The 22,329-nt window shown below is 40.6% G+C and overlaps 1 protein-coding gene across 10 annotated transcripts in view; it reads right to left on the bottom strand.

Annotated features, from left to right (window-relative positions):
• The window catches only part of TDP1 (tyrosyl-DNA phosphodiesterase 1), a 103,252-nt gene that overhangs the window by 57,295 nt on the left and 23,628 nt on the right, over positions 1–22,329 (bottom strand). For 9 of the 10 annotated variants that reach the window (XR_004620499.1, XR_004620498.1, XM_034643306.1 and 6 more), the window contains 4 exons: positions 20,417–20,596; positions 19,236–19,284; positions 17,127–17,193; positions 15,475–15,582 (listed from right to left, as the gene is read on the bottom strand). Coding sequence is in view for 8 of the 10 variants with exons in the window: in XM_034643306.1 (XP_034499197.1) it covers positions 15,475–15,582; positions 17,127–17,193; positions 19,236–19,284; positions 20,417–20,596 (404 nt within the window). In the remaining 2 variants the exon portion in view is untranslated. Of the gene's footprint in view, positions 1–4,406; positions 4,894–15,474; positions 15,583–17,126; positions 17,194–19,235; positions 19,285–20,416; positions 20,597–22,329 lie in introns of those variants that run through there. The other variant, XM_034643312.1, reaches the window with a different exon arrangement.

Raw genomic sequence — 22,329 nt, 5'->3', positions numbered from 1 at the left:
TTTGGGCTATGTGTTTTCCTCACAACCTTAGCCAGCAGTGCTGTTCTCAAAGCAGGAGAACAAGATACAAGGTCCTTGTGGGCAGGGATCATGCCTGCCTTGGTAGCCATTCATAACCGAAGCCTAGAGCAGTGCCTAGCACACACGTATGAAATACTCACGCTGGACTATCTGGGTTTCAATCCTAGCTCTACCGCCTTATCAGCTGCGCCACTTTCACATCTCTAAATGGGAACATTACTATGTAGCTCCTAATTAAGAGGATTAAATAAGTTAGAAAAAAAAAGCAATTGGTGAATATAGCAGAATGCATAAACTTGTTGAATCACTGTTGTACACTTGAAACGAATTTAACATTGTGTGTCAGTCAACTATACTAAAAAAAAAAAACCAAATGAAAAAAATAAAAAACCAAGAAACAAAAACCACTTGGTCAGCATATAGTAAGCATCATGCAGTATCTGTTATAACTTGTAATGGGCTTTCTTTGGGGGCTAGAACCAGACGAAGGACTCCCAAATAGAACCTCTTCATCTCAAGCCGCAGGTATACTCCATAACCAGCAGTGTGAGTGTACAAAGGGTCTAGAGGCCCTAGGTCGGGGTGGGGGGCTCAGGGTCTTTTCCCCATCAGGGATAATGCTCCATCAGACAAGTTCCCATGAGCATGAAAAGGGGCATGCTCTGTCCTTGGTCTACTTGTAGCAGAATGCAAGAAAGGGACGGTGGGGATAGGACTTCCAATCATCTCTAATGCATAAAGGAAGTCATCCACAGACTTTGGTACTGATACCATTATTTTTGACAAAGTACATGAGGCATACCAACTAACTCCAATACCTTGGAGCCACAGTGCCAGGCAACCAAGTCTACCCAGTGACATCTACCAATATTTTTTTGTGTGACCCAATTTGATTTTCACTGCAGGGAAAAAAAAATAATCAGAGCAAAAAAGACTGTTTCAGAGCCAAAGAACAGACATTAGAGAAGTAGTACTGCATGGCAATGCTGAAAATCAGAGCGGGGTACCATGTCTTATGTTTCCTCAAGAAACCACGGTGGTTTTACAGTTAAGTATTTGTCTTGTTTTCCCCTGAAGTGGCAGCACCAACATTTCTGCTTCTCCCCGACTATCCCGCAATGCCTGTCAGTTGCTAGGCAACTGTAACTGCCAATGCTTTCTGCCCACCCACAATGCACAGCTTTCCTAATTGTGCTCACTGGGTTTGCCAATTACTCCTCGGAATTATCTTTTTAGCCAAAGCTGCTTCTTCAAGTTCATCCTCTTGCCTGCTTGGTCCTGTGGCAAAATTCAAACACTGTTATTTGTCATCATGTCCCAGTAATTTCAGAAACAGGCTGCCCATCAAATACAGGATGATTTCATGGTAGGATCAAAAACTATAAATAGCTTGAAATAAAAGCAACCAGACAAAAGAGAAAATTGCCAGCCAACATAACATCTTAAGTTCAAGTGTAAGTGATAAAGTTTCTTTGAATAATACACTTCTGGCTGAATGTACTCGTCTTGACTTCATAGAATTTTGACCAGTTTGTCAATTAATCACATATTGAACTTAGAAAAGGCTCTAACTATGGACAAATCTTTAGGTCACATATCCTATATTGTATGAACAAAACAAAGGCTTTTTAAGTTTTTTTTTTTTTTTTTAAAGATTTTATTTATTTATTTGACAGAGATAGAGACAGCCAGCGAGAGAGGGAACACAAGCAGGGGGAGTGGGAGAGGAAGAAGCAGGCTCCCAGCGGAGGAGCCTGATGTGGGACTCGATCCCATAACGCTGGGATCACGCGCCCTGAGCTGAAGGCAGACGCTTAACCGCTGTGCCACCGAGGTGCCCCTAAGCTGCTTTCTTGAATCCTAAGAGGACTAACGAATATGAGCTGAACACACGGTTGTTAACGGGAACTAAAATCAAGCAGTGAATGTTCAATACAACATACGGTGGTGTGGGTAACTTCCACATGTATTTTCCATCATCATCCTCACGATGTTCCATAAAAGAGATAAAACCCAAATTATAAAGGACATTCTCAAAATTTATGTGGCAAGGCACTATAGTAAGTGGCAACTGCAAACTAGAATGTCATCTTTAGACTCCATCTCAGTGTTACTTCCTCCATAGCACATCGACTGACGGGGTAACATCCCCCACCCTCTGAGGTACCTGGGCTTGATGGGTCATGGGGTTAAAAGCTATTAAACCCAACCAACTAGTAATAGTGGTTTGAGGCTGAGGAGCAGGAAGGCTGAGGAATGAGAAGATAAACTTTTTCCATCTACCATTTTCCTATTATGGGCATGTATTACCTATTTGAACATTTTGTGAAGAGCTCTCATTCAAGCATATATAGGTCACTGTAACTATATAGAGTTAGATGCTGAGGACCTAACATGAGTAAAACCTGGCACCTGTTCTCAAGCAGTTCATATTATATTGAGGCAAAGGAACCCAGAATTAACCAAGGAGGAACATGTAAAAAGCACCAAGCAAAAAGTGCTACAAAAACACAATGGGGAAAACAATGAATTATGTCTGCTGAGCTAGAAAAATTTTCAAAAGCAAACACTTGAAATAGACCTTAAGGATAAGCATAATCATTCCAGACAGTACAAAAAGCAAAATAAACTTAGAATCTGAGAAACAGTGAGCAAATGAATGGTAGCTGCATTACAGGGAATATCATTCACTTATACAAAAACTAAAACTCCTGGACCACTACAGACCAGGGACTGCATTAGGCATGGTAACTACTGGTCTGAAAACTCAAGACATTAAAAGTTACCAACAGGATGAATATTATAGCAGCAAAAGTGTAGGAATTACAAGCTCATTTTCTCTTAAAGTAGAATACTTCTAAAGCATACAGTCCAATAAAGTAGACACTTCACTAAAAATGGTTTCAGGGCAGATAATAGAATTCTGCATAGTAACTATATAGTAATAGTTGATGTGGCAACTATACAGTAAAACTTAACCCAGGATCTATGCAAAAGGCTTTCAGTCAAAACCCCAATCTCAACACATAATCAAAGACAGAATATTAAAACTTTGTGATTCATGCATATCTAGAAGGATAAATAACAGAAAACGAGAACTGTAGTAAAGCTATCATTTTTATAAGATTCCAATCCCTGATCTTCAGTAGACACATCTGAGTCCCCATGACCAGAAAGCCAATGTCCTCTACTTATAATGGGTGGAGAAACGACAAGTAATAAAATATGTATATGCTGGAAGCAACAAGTGAAGGACACTTTTTTTTTTTTAATTGGGCCTCGCCACTGTTGATGAGGGCCCGTGTTTTTGTTTTTTTAAAGATTTTATTTATTTGACAGAGAGCCAGCGAGAGAGAGGGAACACAAGCAGGGGGAGTGGGAGAGGAAGAAGCAGGCTCCTAGCGGAGGAGCCTGATGTGGGGCTCGATCCCAGGACCCTGGGATCATGCCCTGAGCCGAAGGCAGACACTTAACGACTGACCCACCCAGGAACCCCAAGTGAAGGACACTTCTAAGATAAGTGGGTTTTTTTTGTTTTTTTCAGAATAGGAAATTAGATATTTTGAGATTCTGCTTATCTTTCACAAAATTTACTTTTAACAACTCTGCATATACCGGTCAATGTGGTTCTCCAAAGCAATCACACTGCAGGGTTACTCTTTCACTCCAATAAAGCAGCCTCCTTCAGCTCATTATAAATTTCCTTTCTCAAATAGCCTTTGGATGCTGATGTTCAGTCTTTTGAGTATGTTCAAGGGTAGTTTTGCCTAACTATGAAAAATAAACCTCAATTTTGAGAACAGTAAGAAATTATTTCAAGTCAAAGTTGGGGAACAGGATGGAGGGATCTAAGTGGGTAATAAATACCAGTGAATCCCATGGAAGGCAGAATTGGAAGATGGCCGCCAGGATTCCTGCCCTTGCTCCAAATTTACACATCCGGTACAAACCTCTCCCTTTGAGCATGAGCAAAATTGTGAATATGATGGGATTCCATTCATTCCATTCAGGTTACCAATAAACTGAGTTTATCAGAAAGTTTGGGATGACCATGGATGAGCCTGACTTTATCAGGTGAAGCCTTAAAAGTGGAGGGAGGGGGTCCTTCCCGAGGACAGAGATTCTTCCAATGGCTTCAAAGCAGCAAACTGCTTTGGGGTGCCTGGGTGGTGCAGTGCATTGAGCATCCCACTAGGTTTTGGCTCAAGTCGTGGTCCCAGGGTTGTGAGATCGAGCCCCACATCGGACTCTGGGCTCAGTGCAGTTGGCTTGGGTTTCTCTCTCCCTCTGCCCCTTCCCCCTGTGCACTCACTCTCTAAAATACATAAATATTAAAAAAAAAAAAAAAAAAAGTAAGCAAACAGCTTTGCTGTGACCTGTCCACTGCAAAGAGTAATGGCACAGGAACCAGAGGAAGCACCCTGGAGCCAAAACAATCCCTGGATTATCACCAAGAGAGCAGGATCCTCAGAGTTCTGCCAACAACCCGTGAGCTTGGCAGAGGACCACAGGCCTTAGAGGAGATCATACATAGCCGGGTTCACACCCTGATCCTGTGCAGAGGATTGTGTCCAGACTCCAGACCCATGGAAAATGCAGAATAAACCTGCAGTTTTATTTAAGCTTAGTTTGTTGGTAACTTATTACACATCAACATAAAATAGAAAACTAACCCATGGCCAAAAACTGAAGAATGCCTATTTAGAAACAATGCTGGGGGTGCCTGGGTGACTCAGTCTGCTGAGTGTCCGACTCTTGGTTTTGGCTCAGGTCATGATCTCAGGGTTGTGGGATTCAGCCCCGTGTCGCGCTCCACACTCAGCAAAGTCTGCTTCCCCTCTCTTTCTCTGCTCCTCCGCCTGCTTGTGCACCCTAAATAAACGAACCCACAAAAAAAATTTTTTTTTAAACCCAATGCTTGTTAATGTGCCTAAGGGCAATACTTTTTTGATGTATGAATCTCAATTATTAAAAATTCTCATCATGTCAGAGTCAAAATTCATATTGCTTATCATCCATCTTATTTATTACTATTATTTTTTCTGGTGAACTTGTTTTAATTTTGTTGTACTTAAGAAGGAATTACTCATCCCAAATATAAACATTAACATGTAGTGGCAATACACAAAGTAGAAAAGGGACAAAAATTCAAATTATGTAGTTTTTGATGTATTTGTCTTTTGCTAAAATCCAATTCTTAAAACATAATCTGTCTGCCACTTTGTTGATGGCTAGATTTGCTAGACATTATCACTTCATTTGGACTAGAATCCATGGTTGTCTATATAACTATGTCTCGCCTCTCTCAAGCAGGAAAATGTATTAAAGGATAGCAGCATTCATAAATCAGTTATTCATAAAGTTCTAAATGATGACGATATTATCCAACAGGACAGAATCTAGGGGATACCTAGAAGTATATGTGTTTTGTTTTGTTTTTTGCTTTCACCATGATGTGGCACTTGGTATGAGGCCAGGTTATTAAATATCCTATAATACATGGGACAACTCACAGGACAAAACTATTTTGACCAAAATGCCAACAGTGCCCTGTTGAGAAACCCATTATTTGAGTATAAGCTAAATCCAACTACATTAAGACCATGTCTTATTCCAGAAAGCCTCATGGTAACAAGATATATTTTATTTTTTATTTTTTATTTTTTTAAAAGATTATTTATTTATTCGACAGAGATAGAGACAGCCAGCGAGAAAGGGAACACAAGCAGGGGGGTGGGAGAGGAAGAAGCAGGCTCATAGAGGAGGAGCCTGATGTGGGGCTCAATCCCATAACGCTGGGATCACGCCCTGAGCCGAAGGCAGGCGCTTAACTGCTGTGCCACCCAGGCGCCCCACAAGATATATTTTTAAAAACACTTAATTGTTCTACTCAATCAAACTGTAAAATACATTTACGCAGGACTGCCTTCCATAGACCCAGGACTAAAAGCTTTAGGAAACGCAGGAGACGTGAAGACAATGGCAACTCTGCCTTGAAAGCCCGTAAAAGGCAGTCTGCCCTCCTACCCCACTCACTCCAGCAACATCACTGTTTCTTCTCAAACACAACAAGCACAAGTGTGTGTATTCCCACCTCCGCTTCTCTGCCCAGAATGTTTTCCCCCAGCTACCCATCACAGGGCTCCCTTCCTTCTTGAATGTCTCCATGTCAGTGAGGCCTCCCTGACCATCCTATTTAATGAGCAGCCTCCCTCCTCAACTCAAGCATTCATCACCCTACAGTACAGGGCTTGAGGGTATGGAGGGTTCTTGGGCCCTTGTCTAACCTCCCTGTGCTTCAGTTCCCCTCCCTGTAGAGGGGGTTAACAGCTACACATAGAAGACTGAGGATTACATGAGGTGGGCGTGGGGGGAGGAGGTCGGAGGGAGAGTGTGCATGTGTGTGAGCGTGTGCGCGTGCAGCATGCCTAGAACAGTGCCTGGATCTGATAGTAAGCATTAAATGTTGGCTCTGAACCTAAAAACAACCTGAACCAAGTTCAAAATTAAGCTTTTACTTAACTCACTTAATGGCAAAAAAACCCTTCGCTCATTCAGTGGTAAAAGTTGACCTAAACAGACATGAGGCTACTTGTAATACTATCTATCAACAACCGCAGTACAATGTGTTATCTTTCTAAATTCCAAGTACCGAACTACATCTGGTCAGAAGGATTCTGAGTAAAAGACTATGCACCTGAATTATTCTACTTTGTTTTTCTCCATAGCACTTTTCACCTGATACATATAAACTTACTTTTTGGGTAACTCCCACCACAACAAAGTCAAGGATTATTTTATGTAATTGCACTCCCAGCACCTGGAAGAATGCCTGGTACATAGTAGAGGCTCAACATAAGCTGAGTGAAAGGTTAAATTCTACGATGAGTAACATTACTCTTAGGTAGAAGGGAGATTATTTCTGGAGGATGGTGACCAGTTGCTCTTCAACTCAGGAGGGACAGTTGGGGTCTAATTCATTTGTTTGGCAATGGAACACTGTTAAGTGTGAAAAGCCCAGTTGACACGCAGTTCCGTAGGTTTCTCAACTCCCAGACTTCCAACCTTTTGCTACCTTCTCCCCTAAAAAATGCCACAAAGGCTCAGGGTGTCAATAATTAGTTTTAAGAAAACTCCAAAACATATCATCTGTACACCAAACTTCGGAGTACAACAGACAATTCCACATGACATTCCCACCCTAAGTCAATTTGCATGCAAAGTGACCATTCTCCCACTGAAACCAGTTCCATTTCCTGATTTCTGTGTGGATGACAATGACCACTCCCATATCCCTACCACCACACCCAGGAGCAGGAATCACATGTGAAGCATCTCCCACATTCAGTTCTGCACAAAGTCTAGGCAGCACTTTCACAATTACAGCCTCAATCCTAGACAACACTAGGTTCCTTATTAACAAATCCTGAGTGCCTACGTGCCAGGTGCGGGGGTGTGTTGGCCAAGCTGACATGGACATGACTCCTAGTCTGGAGGGGAAGCCAATGGTTACAAAGGCAGCCACACCGAAAGGGAAAGAAAATGGACCAAGCAGGAGGCCCAGCACATTACAGAAGACACCAGGCTAAGGAAGCAAGGAGAGTCTCCAACATGTTGAGTTGAGAACTGAAAAGATGGTTAAGGCCTTGCTCGGTGAAAATCTATGTGCATAGTATACTCAAAATTGTTAAAACTGCAATTAAATAATATGTACAAGCTGTTTGATAAAACTGCTTTTGTTCTAACAAAGGCCTGGAGAGCAAGAACTGCACTTTTGCTTATCCTTCTATCCCTGTGCCTGGAGTTGGCAGCTTTGCCCACTGGGGGGCAGATACTTGCTGGGTAATGGACAGAGTCCTCAGTTCTGCAGTCCTATTCCTCGCCTGTGGAAGGGACACAACCACCTCACAGGCTCCTGTAATGGCTGAATGAAACAATACAGGTAAGCACTAGAACTTTCTGCCACATGGCAGCTGCTCAATGAAGGTCTGAAGGTCAAGTCTCTCCCTTGCCCCAGAGCAGAAATGACTTTAAAAGTCTCCTACCCAGGGACTGACATTTCACTGAAGATTCTCCAAGGTGACTAAGTCTCAGGACAACCATGTGATTCGTTCAAGTACCTGATGCTGGATTCTGAGGTTTCCATAGTTTTGCAAATTTACAGGTTGAGCTGCTACGGTGAGGTATTATTACCCTATACTTGTTACAGTCGTTTCATGAACTTACAATGAAGTATTACAAGTGTCATCTGTTGAACATGTACCAGTCCCTGATGACAGCTGCTCTATGGAACTTGCTTTAAGCCTCTGAACAAAACTGACAGTTAAAGGTCATATCCTACTTTCATAGAGAAGGGAACTGGAGTTTGGCGAGGTTTATTAATTTACAAATGTTATGTGGTTGAACTGAAATTTGGATTTGGGTCTGTGTAGCTCCAAACCCATTCTATTCCCACCATCCTGATTGCCCTTCCTCAAGAAAGATTCTGGGGTATGTTTTATACAGTTAGTACCCTGCCCCCATTCACATAACCCATATTCACTTGCTCTTCTCCCATGAACACTCACCTCTGCTATCTAAGCAACCATAATCTCTCCGTGCTTCCCAGCTGGCCTATGCACATCTACTCATTTCCCATGACCCTCTCCATTCAGCAGCCCGGGTTATCTTTAAAAGCCACGTATCAGATGTCATTCCATTGTTCAACTCCCAAATGGTTTCCAAAGCACTTAGATTAAAACTTGTATTGTGGCCTTCAAAGCCCTGTGTGATCTGGCGTGGCCTGCGCACAGCCACACTGGACCACTCCAATGGTCCACATACTCTACAACTGAGGGTCTAACCCCACCCTTAGGTCAACCCAGCCCAAATGTTACTTCCTGAAGCAAGCCTTCTCTGATCCCTTCAGACATGCTCTAACTTCACCCCATTTTGTTGTTTCTAGCCCTCATCTGGTATTTCGTGTTGACTCATCTGTATCTGGTCTGCTTCTCCCACCCCCTAGAGCTAAAATGAAAGCTGTTAGGATAGGTCCTCTGTCGCTCTTGTTCCCCACAGTATAAGCAGTGTCTGACACAAGGCAGCAACATGAAGTCTTGCTGGGCACATTGGTCATGCTCTCAAGCATTTAGTGAAAATATAGCATCTTGAGCTCCATATGGGCTACTTAAGAAGGTGACTTGGTCCCAGATCTGCATGAGCTGATCACTGGTTACTGGGACAGAGTAAAGTCAAGTAAACATTGGCACACAAATTGAAAAGGGAGGCTATTTCAAAAGCACTTCAAAGCAAGGGTACTACTGTTATAAGCAGCATCAGACATCCCTTAACACTGTACATTTTGAAGATTTGAGAGAGCGTGTGAGGACATGTGCGAGCAGGGGGAGGGGCAGAGAGACTCCAGCAGACTCCCCAACTAAGCGAGAAGCCCCACTTGGGGCTCTATCTCATGACCCTGAGATCATGACCTGAGCCAAAAATCAAGAGTGAGATGCTCAACTGACTGAGTCACCCAGGTGCCCCTGCTGTAAATTTTAAACTGGGCCTTTGAGGAAACAGATTAGGACTCTTGGAGACAGGAGGGGCAGCATATGTTAGGCAAACGAGTATCATAAGCAGAGGCACTGCAGTAGAGCGAGCAAACGTGATGTGGGAGCACAGTAGCGACAGCCCTGCCTGGAACATAGCGTTTCAAAGGAACAATGGATACGTGTGCACAAGGAGTGGTTTGATAAGAACGCTTTCATTCTAGTGGCTGAGAAGGTAATACACGGTGGTTGTGCTAGACTGTCACTAGTAACTCTTGTACCTGTATTACTTCCACTTCTAGCTCTTTCATTATAATACTTTATCAATTTATCGCAGTGAACTTGTTAGCTGTGGCCTTCTTTCAGCCTGTGGGTCCTGTCACTGAGTGTGGCACCTCATCCTTACAGCTGCTGTGCAGATAAGGGATATGAGGTTGAGATTCAGATCCCTTAAGAAACTTCTGTACAAGAAGAGACAATACGATGAAGTAAGAGCTACAAGTTCCAATGGTGGTACCTTCATAAGTGCTCTAAGGATCTGGAGAAAAGTCAGCAGGAGGCTGGCAAAGTCTCCGAGAGAGGACACCAGACCTGAGACAGATCTGAGGTGGGGGGCAGCAATTGGAAGGGCAGAGAGAAAAGACAAAGGATCGGGAGAGGGCCACTGGCAGGGCGATAACTGGGGCACAGGAAGCTGCTTCTGGTAGTTCATGCTGGAGAACACAGGGTAAGAAAGGTGAACATGGTATGGTCTGGGTCACAATGCCAAGGAGGACTCTGGATTTTAGCATATAGGAAGTGGGGAGAATCTGAACATGGGACAGTGAGAAAAATTCATGTTTCTTAAAAATGAATGGTCATCGACAACTAGGAAAGGAAAGGTGGCCTTGGAAGTGGGCCTTGGAAGATGGGACAACAGATAGGCAATCGCTTCACAAGTCCAGGTGGCATCTGACTTGGTAATTTCAGAGATCAGAAAAGTAAAGTCTGAAACATTTTAAGGATGAACAGGCTTTGACTGTCCTATCCAAAGGACCCACATGCCCACCTCAAGCACAGAATCCATCTCTTCCTATTTTAATTACTTCTGTGTCCGGCTTCTAATATCAGAGAGAAGATTTAGGTAGTGCCTTTAAGATGCTTATGTTTTACTCTATGGTGACTAACATAATAAAAAAATATTATAAAAAAATTTTCAAAAAAAAAATAATGCTTATGTTTTTAATCCTGAGTGCCCTGTATTCACAAGAGAAAGGACCTCAGTAAATGCTGTAAAATGCTCAAAGGAAAGAATACCAAGAGGATGGCTGGGCTGTGAGCCTGAGGATAAAAGAGTGGGCAGGTGCCACTAGGGCCAAGATGGATGCTGGGAAGGAAATATCCTTCTAGATAAGAGCTCAGTTTGGGATGTTCTGATTTTGAGATAAGGTGGCAAACCAAGAAACAACAAGAAAAAAAATGGAGTTCCTGGTAGATGTCACTTATATTTCGGATCTACAGCTTTCCTTATTGTAGAAGGGCTGAGAGTGGGCTCTAAGTATTTTCTAGATTATTAGTTAAGTCAGACATTAATACTAGGATGCTATTTTTTCCCCCCATACCACAAAGTAAAGTGATGCAGTTTCTTCTGACTTGTCTTCACAGAAAATAGGTACACTATCAGCTGTTAAGAGTGGCATCAGAAAGTTGAGGTGAAGAGTGCCAGCTGTGGTGTCAAATTCCTTGGGTTCAAATCCTGCTTCCACAACTTACTACTGTGTGACTATGGGCAGCCTATTTAACCATTCTCCGAGTCCTCCTGGAGCAGTTGTGAAAATTAAATGAACACAAAACAGTGTCTGCTACATTGAAATTGTCAAGTAATTGTTGTAATTCTTTATATGTTTTGGTAAATTGATAGTTTTTAGCTTAGGTATTCCAGAATAAAATTAGAAGCCACAATCCATGACAAATTTCAAATTCTTAACAAATTAACTTCCAAGTCAGAATTTAGTAATAACCAGTCAATATGAAAGCAGTCATTCATATACAAAACAACAAATATTAAGTGAATAAACAGACAGTGGATGCTTTCTGGACTTAAGAACATATGGTGCCCTAGATTGAGAAAATCCATTCTGAAGGTATGTGAATCTCTTCTCTTTCATCTAGCTGCAGATTCACTCAGATGTTCCCTGAAAACCCCATGTACTTTTCCAGCTCCATGGCCTCTGCACCCCCTTCCTCTGCTCAGAGCCCCCTTCCAGTCCATCCAGTTCACTCTTAGGCATTTTTCCAGGCCTACTTGAGATACCACTGTCTTAGCTTTAGCGGGTCTCTGACCCACCCTGAACCCACCCCACAGATAATACATTTCTAAGGGTGCTTTCGCCAGATCCTTACACAGGTAAACAACTAGTGTACAGTGTCCCATCTCTTCCTGCAGCCTCTGCATGGCATGGGTCATGTCTTGCTTTGTATTCCCAGAGCTGAATGAATGCCGCCATACTCAACTACAAAAGCTGCCTTTAGACAAGGATTACTCAGTGTTAATCTCAACCTCCCTTCATACCCTTAAAACAGGATCAATAAATACCCAACTTTAGTGAAGCATATCCATCTTTTAACTCTACTCTGAGGAAAACAATCCCCAAATAAACAGTAAATTCAACTTTTCCAATGACGTAGAAAGAGACTCAAGGCTACATTTCTCTAGGTATCAGTTTTCCCAGCAGGATAACATGATGCTAGACAAAACCACTTTTACCAAGTAATCGTATATTTCTCTATATGGCTTTTCCTACACTGGTTTTTCCTCAAGGTTGGAAGAACAGCTTTCAAGTTCAATTCAACCGTCATGAAAAGTAGCATGATTGCAGGAAGAACCTTGATTAGTACAAAAAAAAAAATGAATATATAATGGATAGAGTCCTAAAATATGACCTACACTGTTAGAGAATTCTGTCAGACCAGATTGAGAAAATGTCTAATTTAAGGTATTCAACACAAAACAAAAAAAGTCATGTAAATAAATAAACACGAAACATTCAGCCCTTGGGTGAATGATGGCCCACTACTTAAGTATTTCCAGTGGTAGCATTTCAGAATTGCCAGCAGGTAGATAATTCACCTAGTCTTACTGACTCATCATCTGGGTATGCAGGAAGTGACTGTCACACACAGCATCAGGATGGGCAGAAGCAATACAAAAAGCCAGGCTTTTAATACTGCAACTTAGTAACATGGTTTCCTCTTTACTACTTGCAATGTAATAAGTTGGCCTAACAGACAATTATTGAACAGGTGAGCTGACACTGAAATGTGGTCTTTGAAAATCCAATTCCTTTGGATTATGTTCAAGGGTCCATAATATGCCCAAATTTATGTTCTTGTTGGTTAGCTTTGTAGAAGGCTGGGTAGCATATTGATAATTTCTCAACACTAAGTCAGGAATATTTAAGTAATTTAGTTTTTAGTGTGTTAAAATAAAATTGGGAGAGGGATTAACAATAATCTCACACTTACCAAGGCAACTAGGGATTGAATTTGCCCCAGGACAGGCCACATACATTTTAGGTCTCTGTTCACCCTGGCACTACCTACCTGTTTCAGAATCTGTTTCAGGCAATGACTTCTCTACCCAGGCAATCTCTAATTCAGGTCTTCATACCCAAGAAACTTACTTAAGAGGCCAAAGTTTCTCTTTAAAGACACACAGCAAAGAAATGCGTACCAATTGGCCTGGCCATCCTTCAGTCTTGACAGTGAAGCCTGAACTAGCATAATCACAGCTATCATGTCCTGCAGTCTGTTATGTCAGATGTATGGAGCCTCGAGCATCTCTAACTCTCACAACAACCCCAAAAGGCAGCCATCACTTTTCCCATTTTAAAGAATAGCAAAAGACTTAGATTAAATACATTTTGACTTCTTTGCCGATTTGGATACCTTTGATCCCTTTTTGTTGTCTGATTACTGTTGCAAGGACTTATAGTACTATGTTGAATAATAGTGGCGAGAGTGGGCATCCTTGTCGTGTTCCTGATCTTAAGGGAAAAGCTTCCAGCTTTTCCCCATTGAGAATGATATTTGCTGTAAGCTTTTCATAGATGGTTTTTATGAAATTGAGGAATGTACCCTCTATCCCTACACTCTGAAGTGTTTTAATCAGGAAAGGAAGCTGTATTTTGTCAAATGCTTTTTCTGCATCTACTGAGAGGATCATATGGTTCTTGATTCTTTTCTTGTTGATATGATCTATCACTTTGGAAAACAGTGTGGAGGTCCCTTAAAAAGTTAAAAATTGAGCTACCCTATGATCCAGCCATTGCACTACTGGGTATTTACCCCAAAGATACAGACGTAGTGAAGAGAAGGGCCATATGCACCCCAATGTTCATAGCAGCAATGTCCACAATAGCTAAATTGTGGAAGGAGCCGAGATGCCTTCAACAGATGACTGGATTAAGAAGAAGTGGTCCATATATACAATGGAATATTACTCAGCCATCAGAAAGAACGATTTCTCAACATGTGCTGCAACATGGATGGGACTGCAGGAGATTATGCTAAGCGAAATAAGTCAGGCAGAGAAAGACAATTATCATATAGTTTCACTCATTTATGGAACTTAAGAAGTAGGAAGATCGGTAGGAGAAGAAAGGGAAGAAGAAAAGGGGGGTAAACAGAAGGGGGAATGAACCATGAGAGACTATGGACTCTGGGAAACAAACCGAGGGTTTCAGAGGGGAGGTGGGTGGGGGAATGGGATAGGCTGGTGATGGGTATTAAGGAGGGTACGTATTGCATGGTGCACTGGGTGTTATACGCAAGTAATGAATCACGGAACTTTACATCAAAAACTAGGGATGTACTGTATGGTGACTAACATAATATAATAAAAAATATTATAAAAAAATCACCATGATAATTTCCTCTTGAAAAGCAAAAAAAAAAAAAAAAAAAAAAAAAAACCAAAAAACCCCCCATACATTTCACAAGCTCTCACAAAGCTAGTAAATGACAGAAGAACATCTTAAATCTTCAGCACTCGAATGTATGTTTTTCCACTATAGTACGGTGCCTCAAAAACTTTGCAGATGCCCACTCTTGTGTCTCATGTATACCACTAACACTGTTCAGGTCACAGTTCCCTGAACTGTGCCAGGTGAAAAGCATAACTACTAATTCCCATAAGCTAGGGAAGCGACTTGGTTTTTGTTTCTAAATGGCTTTTTTAAGAGTTTCTTTGTATTTTTAAACTTTTAAGTTTTTTCATTAAAGAAATTAATTACTCTGTCATATCTTAATTATTACTAATGACATCAATCGTGTTATTAAATCATTAAGAGATGCCTAATGGCCTTTGGTCAGAGTAGGAGTCAGGAACTAAAGTTCTAGTCCAGTTCTCTTTTTCCAAGAGCATAGCAACCTACCTTGCTATAAAAATAGACAAGAATGCTTAGTAGGTAAGGCGTTTCTTATAGGGGGTAATGAAAATTCTGAAATCATAATGATGATTGCACAATTCTGTGAGTATACTAAATCATTAAATTGCAGACTAAATAAGTGAATCTTAAAGTATGTTAATTATTTAATAAAGATGTTTAAAAAAACACTTAAGAGACTGGATTAGTCAAATGTTAATTACCTAAGAGAAAGTAATTAAGGAATACTAATTTTACCGTATCATTTTTGTTCTGTATTTATCCCGAATGTTAACTTGCCTAATTCCTACTACTGAAGTATTAGGTAATAAAAGTAAACGCAGAATTTATGCAAACCTTATAAATATCAAGACTCAAAATCTGGCAATGATTAGACATACACTCTGAAAACTAAATGACAATTTACAAAACCACTTTTTGGAAACCCATTCGGTATTCAGAGCAGGAGTTACAAACATATTTTAAAAGTTCTTTCCATCAAGACTATAAAGACTACTTACCTTGTGACAAGGAACCAAGCAATTTCACTGAAGTCTGGAGAAGGTCTCATATATGTTTTAATATGTGGCATAGCATTGCTGCGGCCAGATGTGTCAGCCGACCATTTGCTAGTGACAGGAAAGACCCATTACCAGTAAGAAAATATAAACCTGTCATAATCCTAGTGTTAAGAAACTTCAATAAAAGCAAAATCCTATAATCTAAACAGTAGGTACACAGTCCTGTGACGGGACCTCTGATATTTTATTAGACTCTGTTTAGAGAGCAGTATAATAAAGCACTGTAGCCTTTTACTATTTAGCCTTCCCAATTTTTTTTTGCCAATAAGACATGTATATACTCCTCTCTATTACCTCTGTTGTGCTTTCAACTGCATATGTGCATGTCTTGTCTCCTACATGGACTGTGAGCCCCTTAAAAGGAGGAATCATGCTCCCACAGTGTATTACCAAGTACAGGCTCAGGAAAAGTTTGTTGAAATAAAATACAAAATGGGAAAAATGGCAACAGGATGAATATTAAAACAATGTTAAAAAGCAGGAGGATCGGGCACCTGGGTGGCTCAGTCAGTTAAGCACCTGCCTTCAGCTCAGGTCATGATCTCAGGGTCCTGGGATCAAGCCCTACATAGGGACTCCTACTCATAGGGGAGCCTGTTCCTCCTTCTCCCTCTGCTGCTTCCCCTCCTTGTGTCCTGTGTCAAATAAATANGTCAAATAAAAAAAATCTTAAAAAAAAAAAAAAAAAAAGGATAATTCAGAAATACTTCAGTCCAAGTCTAATACCTGCCAGTATTGCAGGACTGAGGTTCTGCAGGAAAAAAAGGGCCTACATCATAAGACAAGAATCCTTGCTTGCAAAGAGAAGAGGCTGAGACCAGAATTAGGATTAGGTAGATCATCCCTTCATTCATTTGGATGACTCGTGAAAGGAGCTCAATATAAAGCAATGTACTCTGTAGGGAATAACCTCCCAAGAGGCCCACAATGACACACCGAATCAGCCTGCAAGCTACCGCGATGCAATCTGTCTTTGCTGCCAGCCGACAAGTGTAATGAATGCCCGAAGCAAGCAGGAAACTGCACTGGCCTAGAATATGCAGAATATACACACTGGAGCGAGAGGAAGACGGAAGACCATCTTTCACCTGCCCATTCAACCATTTACTGAACCCTTACAACAAACCAAATATGATCCCATGTCCTGGAGAAAGAGTGGTGTGGATTCTGCTCATAGCAAGCTTGCAATCACACAGTATGAGCACGTGCAGACAGAAGAACTGTAATCTGGAAATAGTTAAATGCCGCTGAACCACTATGTCGTACGCCTGAAACTGATGTACTACTGTGTGTCAATTATACCCAAATTTTAAAAATGCTGCTCACATAAATTCTAAATTACCCATCTTTATTTTTTTTCTTTGAGTGCTAATATTTAAATACAAACCTCACAGATCAGTTTTATTCTTTGGTATTAAAAATCTATTTCAAATAACGTTCAAAACCTTGTTTTAAGTTATTTCTATTACTAACATATGTAGATGAAAAAATACAGCTGTATTATGTAAGGTTTTTTTTAAAAGAACAGACTGACATAAATAACATTCTTATTCCTGAAGAAGCAATAGCAGCATTCTAAACCAATTACTTACTGAAAATAGGAATGGAGCCAATTCTGTTTTTCAGCTGTCTGGATGCTATAGGGAAGAGAGCCCCCAGCTTTTAAAAGAAGAAAATAAGTATTATAGAAAATAATTTTAGGACCCTTTATTAAGAATCTACAGTAAGCACTGAAAAAATGAAATAATTTCCTATCTCATCTTATAAAATAGTTCTTTGAAAGAAAAGGTCTACACTTGTATTAGTTATGTTCCCTCAGTGGTGTTTCCTTTCTTAGGGATACATGTTAAATGGTAAATGTTTACAATCTGAAAAGAAAAAGGTATTATTTAATCACTCAGGGGTGGTAATTTCCACATCTGTAACAGCACATATTCGAAGTGTTTGAAAAACTACATGAAGAATTCTGGCCTATCCTGCAGTCCTCATGCAGGTGAGAAATCCTTGGCCTCGTTTTGGTCTGGAGCATCTCTGTTTTTGCCCAAGAGCAGGGAGCACTTGGGAAGGCACACTAAGGTGAAAACTCAGTCCTCCTGCTTCCTTTTTCTTTTACATTCTGATATTTCCAAGCAGAGTTTGTATTAGCTAAACATTCTTACAAATGGAATAGTCATCACTAAAATTAAGATGTTCAGGGGCATCTGGGTGGTATAGTTGGTTAAGCATCTGATTTGGTTTCAGCTCCAGTCACAATCTCAGGGTCATGAGATTGGGTCCTGCGCTGAGATCTATGCTCAACAGGGAGTGTGCTTGAGATTCTCTCTCTCTCTCCCCTGCTCCCTCTGCCCCTCCTACTCATGTTGTCTCTCTCAGATATATAAATCTTAAAAAAAAAAGGTTCAGTAAACTATTGTTTTTAAAAAGCAATTCTAAATGCCATATTCCTGCATAGAAAGTAGAGATATAGTTCCAAGTGGAAACACAATTAGTAGCCAGTTTTTGTTCATCTTTGAAAGGAGGAAAGTTCTATTGTAGATTCATCAGTGACTTTCCAAACATGTTGGAACTTCTCCATAAATAATCTATATCCAAAAAGAGCTTTAAATTTCTGAGTCATCACAAGGCATGTCGTATCCTCTACTGCAAATAACTAAAAAACGTATTCAGGGCCAGTTATGAAATCGTTTTATGGAAAATACCATGCTCTTCCCCATTAAAAAGCACATTTTGAATGAATCTAGTATATCAGAAATAGAGAAAGGAGAAGACAAAAACCAACCAAACATCACCATGTTTCTGAGTCTCAGTGAAATGATTTTGGCTTTGCCGTTAGGTAGCAACAAATGGGCTGATACGCTACAATCCAAACCTTACCAAGATTTTTCTGCCAGGGTCACATCTAGTTTGACAATAAATGGACCAAATTAGTCTAATTCAGAGCATTCTACTTCCAGCCACAAGCAAATGCCAATCAGATTTCCTTTTTCCAGAGACAAACCCTGCTTGGTTTTTGGTTATTGCCTCCTGAATGTGCTATCTGGAGGGCTGCTGAATTCCAAATAAAAGTTCAGTGTCTAGCACTGTATAAGGAAAACAGTCAACAAGGTTGAAAGTTGCCTACAAAATCATCTTAGGCATTTATAGAAGAAGTGCTTTATTAGAGAGTACAAGTATCAACTAGGCAACACCAAAGGTTCACCCCAAGATGAAGCAGAAGTTCTGGACCGTAAATATATCTGTGATTCAAAATTTGAAGAACCACACAGAGCCACAGACACAAGCAGGGAGAATACGGGGGGAGAGAGAGATCAGAGAAAGGCATGTTAGAATTTCTCTTGAAAAGCAGGGCACAACAGGGAAAGGTGGTTTTATTCAGACATCTTGTCTGGACAACCAACCCGTTGTTGGCAGAAGGGACCACCTGACTTGTGGAAACGAGAACAAGCTCTTATAGTGTTACTGTGAGGATTCTGTAACATAGTAAAATTGTCCAAAAGCATGGAACCATCTTTGGAACATAGTACTACTCGATATTACCTAATTCCATGATTCTTAGCCAGTTAGGGGAAAATATTCTCCAAATTTCTAACCAGTTCTTTTCTCAAGGAGAATAGCATTTTTATTACTTGTTTTAACAAGTTTACCGGGAATTTATGAAAGATACACAAAAAAACACAACTGTGACAGTCTTCAACAATTACCTGGATATCCTTCTAAGCTGGTTCGCACATTTTCCACAGAAGGATAGATCTAAAAATAAAGGGAAAAAAATTTTTTAAAAAAGGAAAAAGACAGGGGCGCCTGGGTGGCTCAGTCGTTAAGCGTCTGCCTTCGGCTCAGGGCGTGATCGCAGAGTCTTGGGATCGAGCCCCACATCAGGCTCCTCTGCTGGGAGCCTGCTTCTTCCTCTCCCATTCCTGCTTGTGTTCCCTCTCTCACTGGCTGTCTCTCTGTCAAGTAAATAAATGAAATCTTTAAAAAAAAAAAAAAAAGGAAAAAGACAAAATAACACTCAAAATGTACTGTGTTAAAGAAACTTTCTTAAAAGGACTGTTTTAAAGATGAAAATCTCAATTAGAAAGATTTCATTTAGGGACGCCTGGGTGGCTCAGTCGGTTAAGCGTCTGCCTTCGGCTCAGGTCATGATCCCAGGGTCCTGAGATCAAGTCCCACATCCTGCTCCTTGCTCAGCAGGGAGCCTGCTCCTCCCTTTGCCTGTCACTCCCCAACTTGTGCTGACAAATAAATAAAATCTTAAAAAAAAAATTCATTTAATAACTTAGAAAATATACTTTAAATTTTAAGAATTTTNCCTGCTCCTTGCTCAGCAGGGAGCCTGCTCCTCCCTTTGCCTGTCACTCCCCAACTTGTGCTGACAAATAAAATCTTAAAAAAAAAATTCATTTAATAACTTAGAAAATATACTTTAAATTTTAAGAATTTCCATCTTATGAAAAACATGTAACTTCTAGTAACTACAGGGAAGCATATATACTTAATGGAAAAACTGAGTTTTCCCCTCAAAAATGCCAAATTAACACTGAGTTCAATGCAAAGTTAATTATTAAAAGTCTCTAATTAATAATGCTCATAATTCTGCTGGCAAGGCTTTATCAAATTTTGTTTCCTTTGGCTTGAGAACCTGAAGGAAGGAACGGAACAATCACAGGCTAGTGCATGGCTGAAATGGAGCTCTGCAGAGGGCAGCACCCTCCCAGCACAGAGGATAAAGGGCTATTTGATCACACACGATGGTGCTAATGTGCTGCTGCTTCTAGCCAAGAATCACTGACTAAAACCTCTATGAGGAGGATAACGGGTTCTCAAGCTTCTCCAGGACTAGAAAATAAACATGATCAAGTGAGGCAGGAAGGGCACTCACCAGATGAAGAGGAACGGCACTTCTCCCTGGGGTTTGGCTTTCCTTCCCCAGCGTCACCAAGCTTTCTTTAAACTCGGAACACAACCATTTCGAGTCATCAGCTCCCATAGACCCAATGCTTGAAAACTGACCTACTACCGGCCAAGACTCTCCTTTAGGAGACGCATGCTCTTTCAGAAGCTGTGAACAGAAAAGCTTTAACAACTCAGAACACGGTTTTCTGTCCACGGAACCCCTAATCAACAGAAAAACAGTGAGAATGTTAAATATCAATTTCATATTCACTTTTCCTTCTTTAGAAAACATTCTTTAATACTAAAAATATTTTAATGGAGTAGGTGGACAGAAGTATTCTTCCAAAATTCTTTGGTTTGTATTAAAGCAAAACCAAATTTTTTAAAAAGATCCTTTTTAGTAGCAATAACAGATAAACCACTGACCTGCCATATGAAATGAGATTTTGCCTTAAAAGAATACCCAAAACAACAACAACAACAACAACAACATTGTATATTTTGACTCCTATCAATAGAAAGAGTTTTAACACTTGGGCTCCATGTAGTGATGCTCTAAAAAAATATGTGTATTTATGTATATAAACAGTATATCTACAGAGCACCCTACACACTACAGGAGACTGATCTGTATTTCCTGCTTTGATACTTACACAAAGCTGAATATTTGGAAATTTTATCTACTTAAACATGTACTGAGTGTCTACTACCAAGAGGATGAAGAAAAATAAGCCGCAGTTCCTGTGCCAATGGAGCTCATATTCTGCCTGATGGATTGTTTAATTTCCTATGTATTATTTTTCTTAAAGCGTAGGCATTAACATTATAAACACAGTTACCAAAAAGCCTAGTTCTCAGTTTTTGCCCTCCTGCAGCATGGTGGAAGAAACAGGACAGAACTGACAGCTACAAGATCCAGTTTCTGTTCTGGTGCTCCGCCCCTGATCGGGCACCTGGCCCTGGACACGTCCTGGGCTTCCATTTACAGGTCAGTGAAAGACAAGTCTGACTACGCCCATCTTCCCTGGAAGGGAGCTGTGATGCAACAGGAGCTTGTGAGAAGTGGTCTGGAAACCAAGATGCTCTTTATCCTCTAGGAAGACTGATTCTACGCACTATGTGCTGGCATCTAGCCTGTCTCAACCATCAGGCCACAAACTGACAGCCACCAACCAGCACACTGAAGGCTCAACACGTGCCTTCCTTCTCTAGTTCATCTACTCCTTATGCAATCTGTGAGTGAAGTACTATTATTACGCCTGTTTTATAGAGGAGAGGCAGGTCACATGACTTGTAAACAGGTGAGGATTTGAACCCAGGTATGGGACTCTACCTGCAAGCTACCCACTCAGCCAGCGTGCTCTAATGTCTTCTCTAGGTTAGGACATGAGGCTGTTGTCTTCAAGATCTTACCTGCTCTCAACTGTGGTCTCATTTCAAAAAAGGAAAGTAAGTTTCATTAACCAAGGGTAATTCTTACATAAATACCTCACAGAAAAAGGTGAAGCTTTTAGGAGAGCCACTTGGGGAATTTATTACTGTCAATAATGTGTCTCCTGAACAGAGATGAAGAAAACCGCAGTCTTTAGCTTGCTTGTTTTAATTTGTTAAAGACCTTTCTTTGTTCATTTTCATACCAGCAGCAAAGGCTGATTTTGTAATAACTCTTAAAGGCCATGGTTTAGAGAACAAAATACACTATAGCACAGTTGTAGCCTTTACTCAATAGTATTTTTCTGCTCTTTGTTGAATTTGTATGTTAAAAATCCTTCCAATGCTGAAATCAAAAACTACAATAGCTGCATGAACGAAAAGTCTATAAGAAATATAGTAACTAAAAAAGTCCTTATACTTCTGCCATTTAAAGCAGTCTACCGCTCGAAAAGGCAAAACATTAAG

Source organism: Ailuropoda melanoleuca, chromosome 14 (genome assembly GCF_002007445.2).
Source record: "Ailuropoda melanoleuca isolate Jingjing chromosome 14, ASM200744v2, whole genome shotgun sequence".
NCBI lineage: Eukaryota > Metazoa > Chordata > Mammalia > Carnivora > Ursidae > Ailuropoda > Ailuropoda melanoleuca.
Note: the sequence above shows the minus strand (reverse complement) of the source record. Positions and strands in the feature narration are given on the sequence as shown.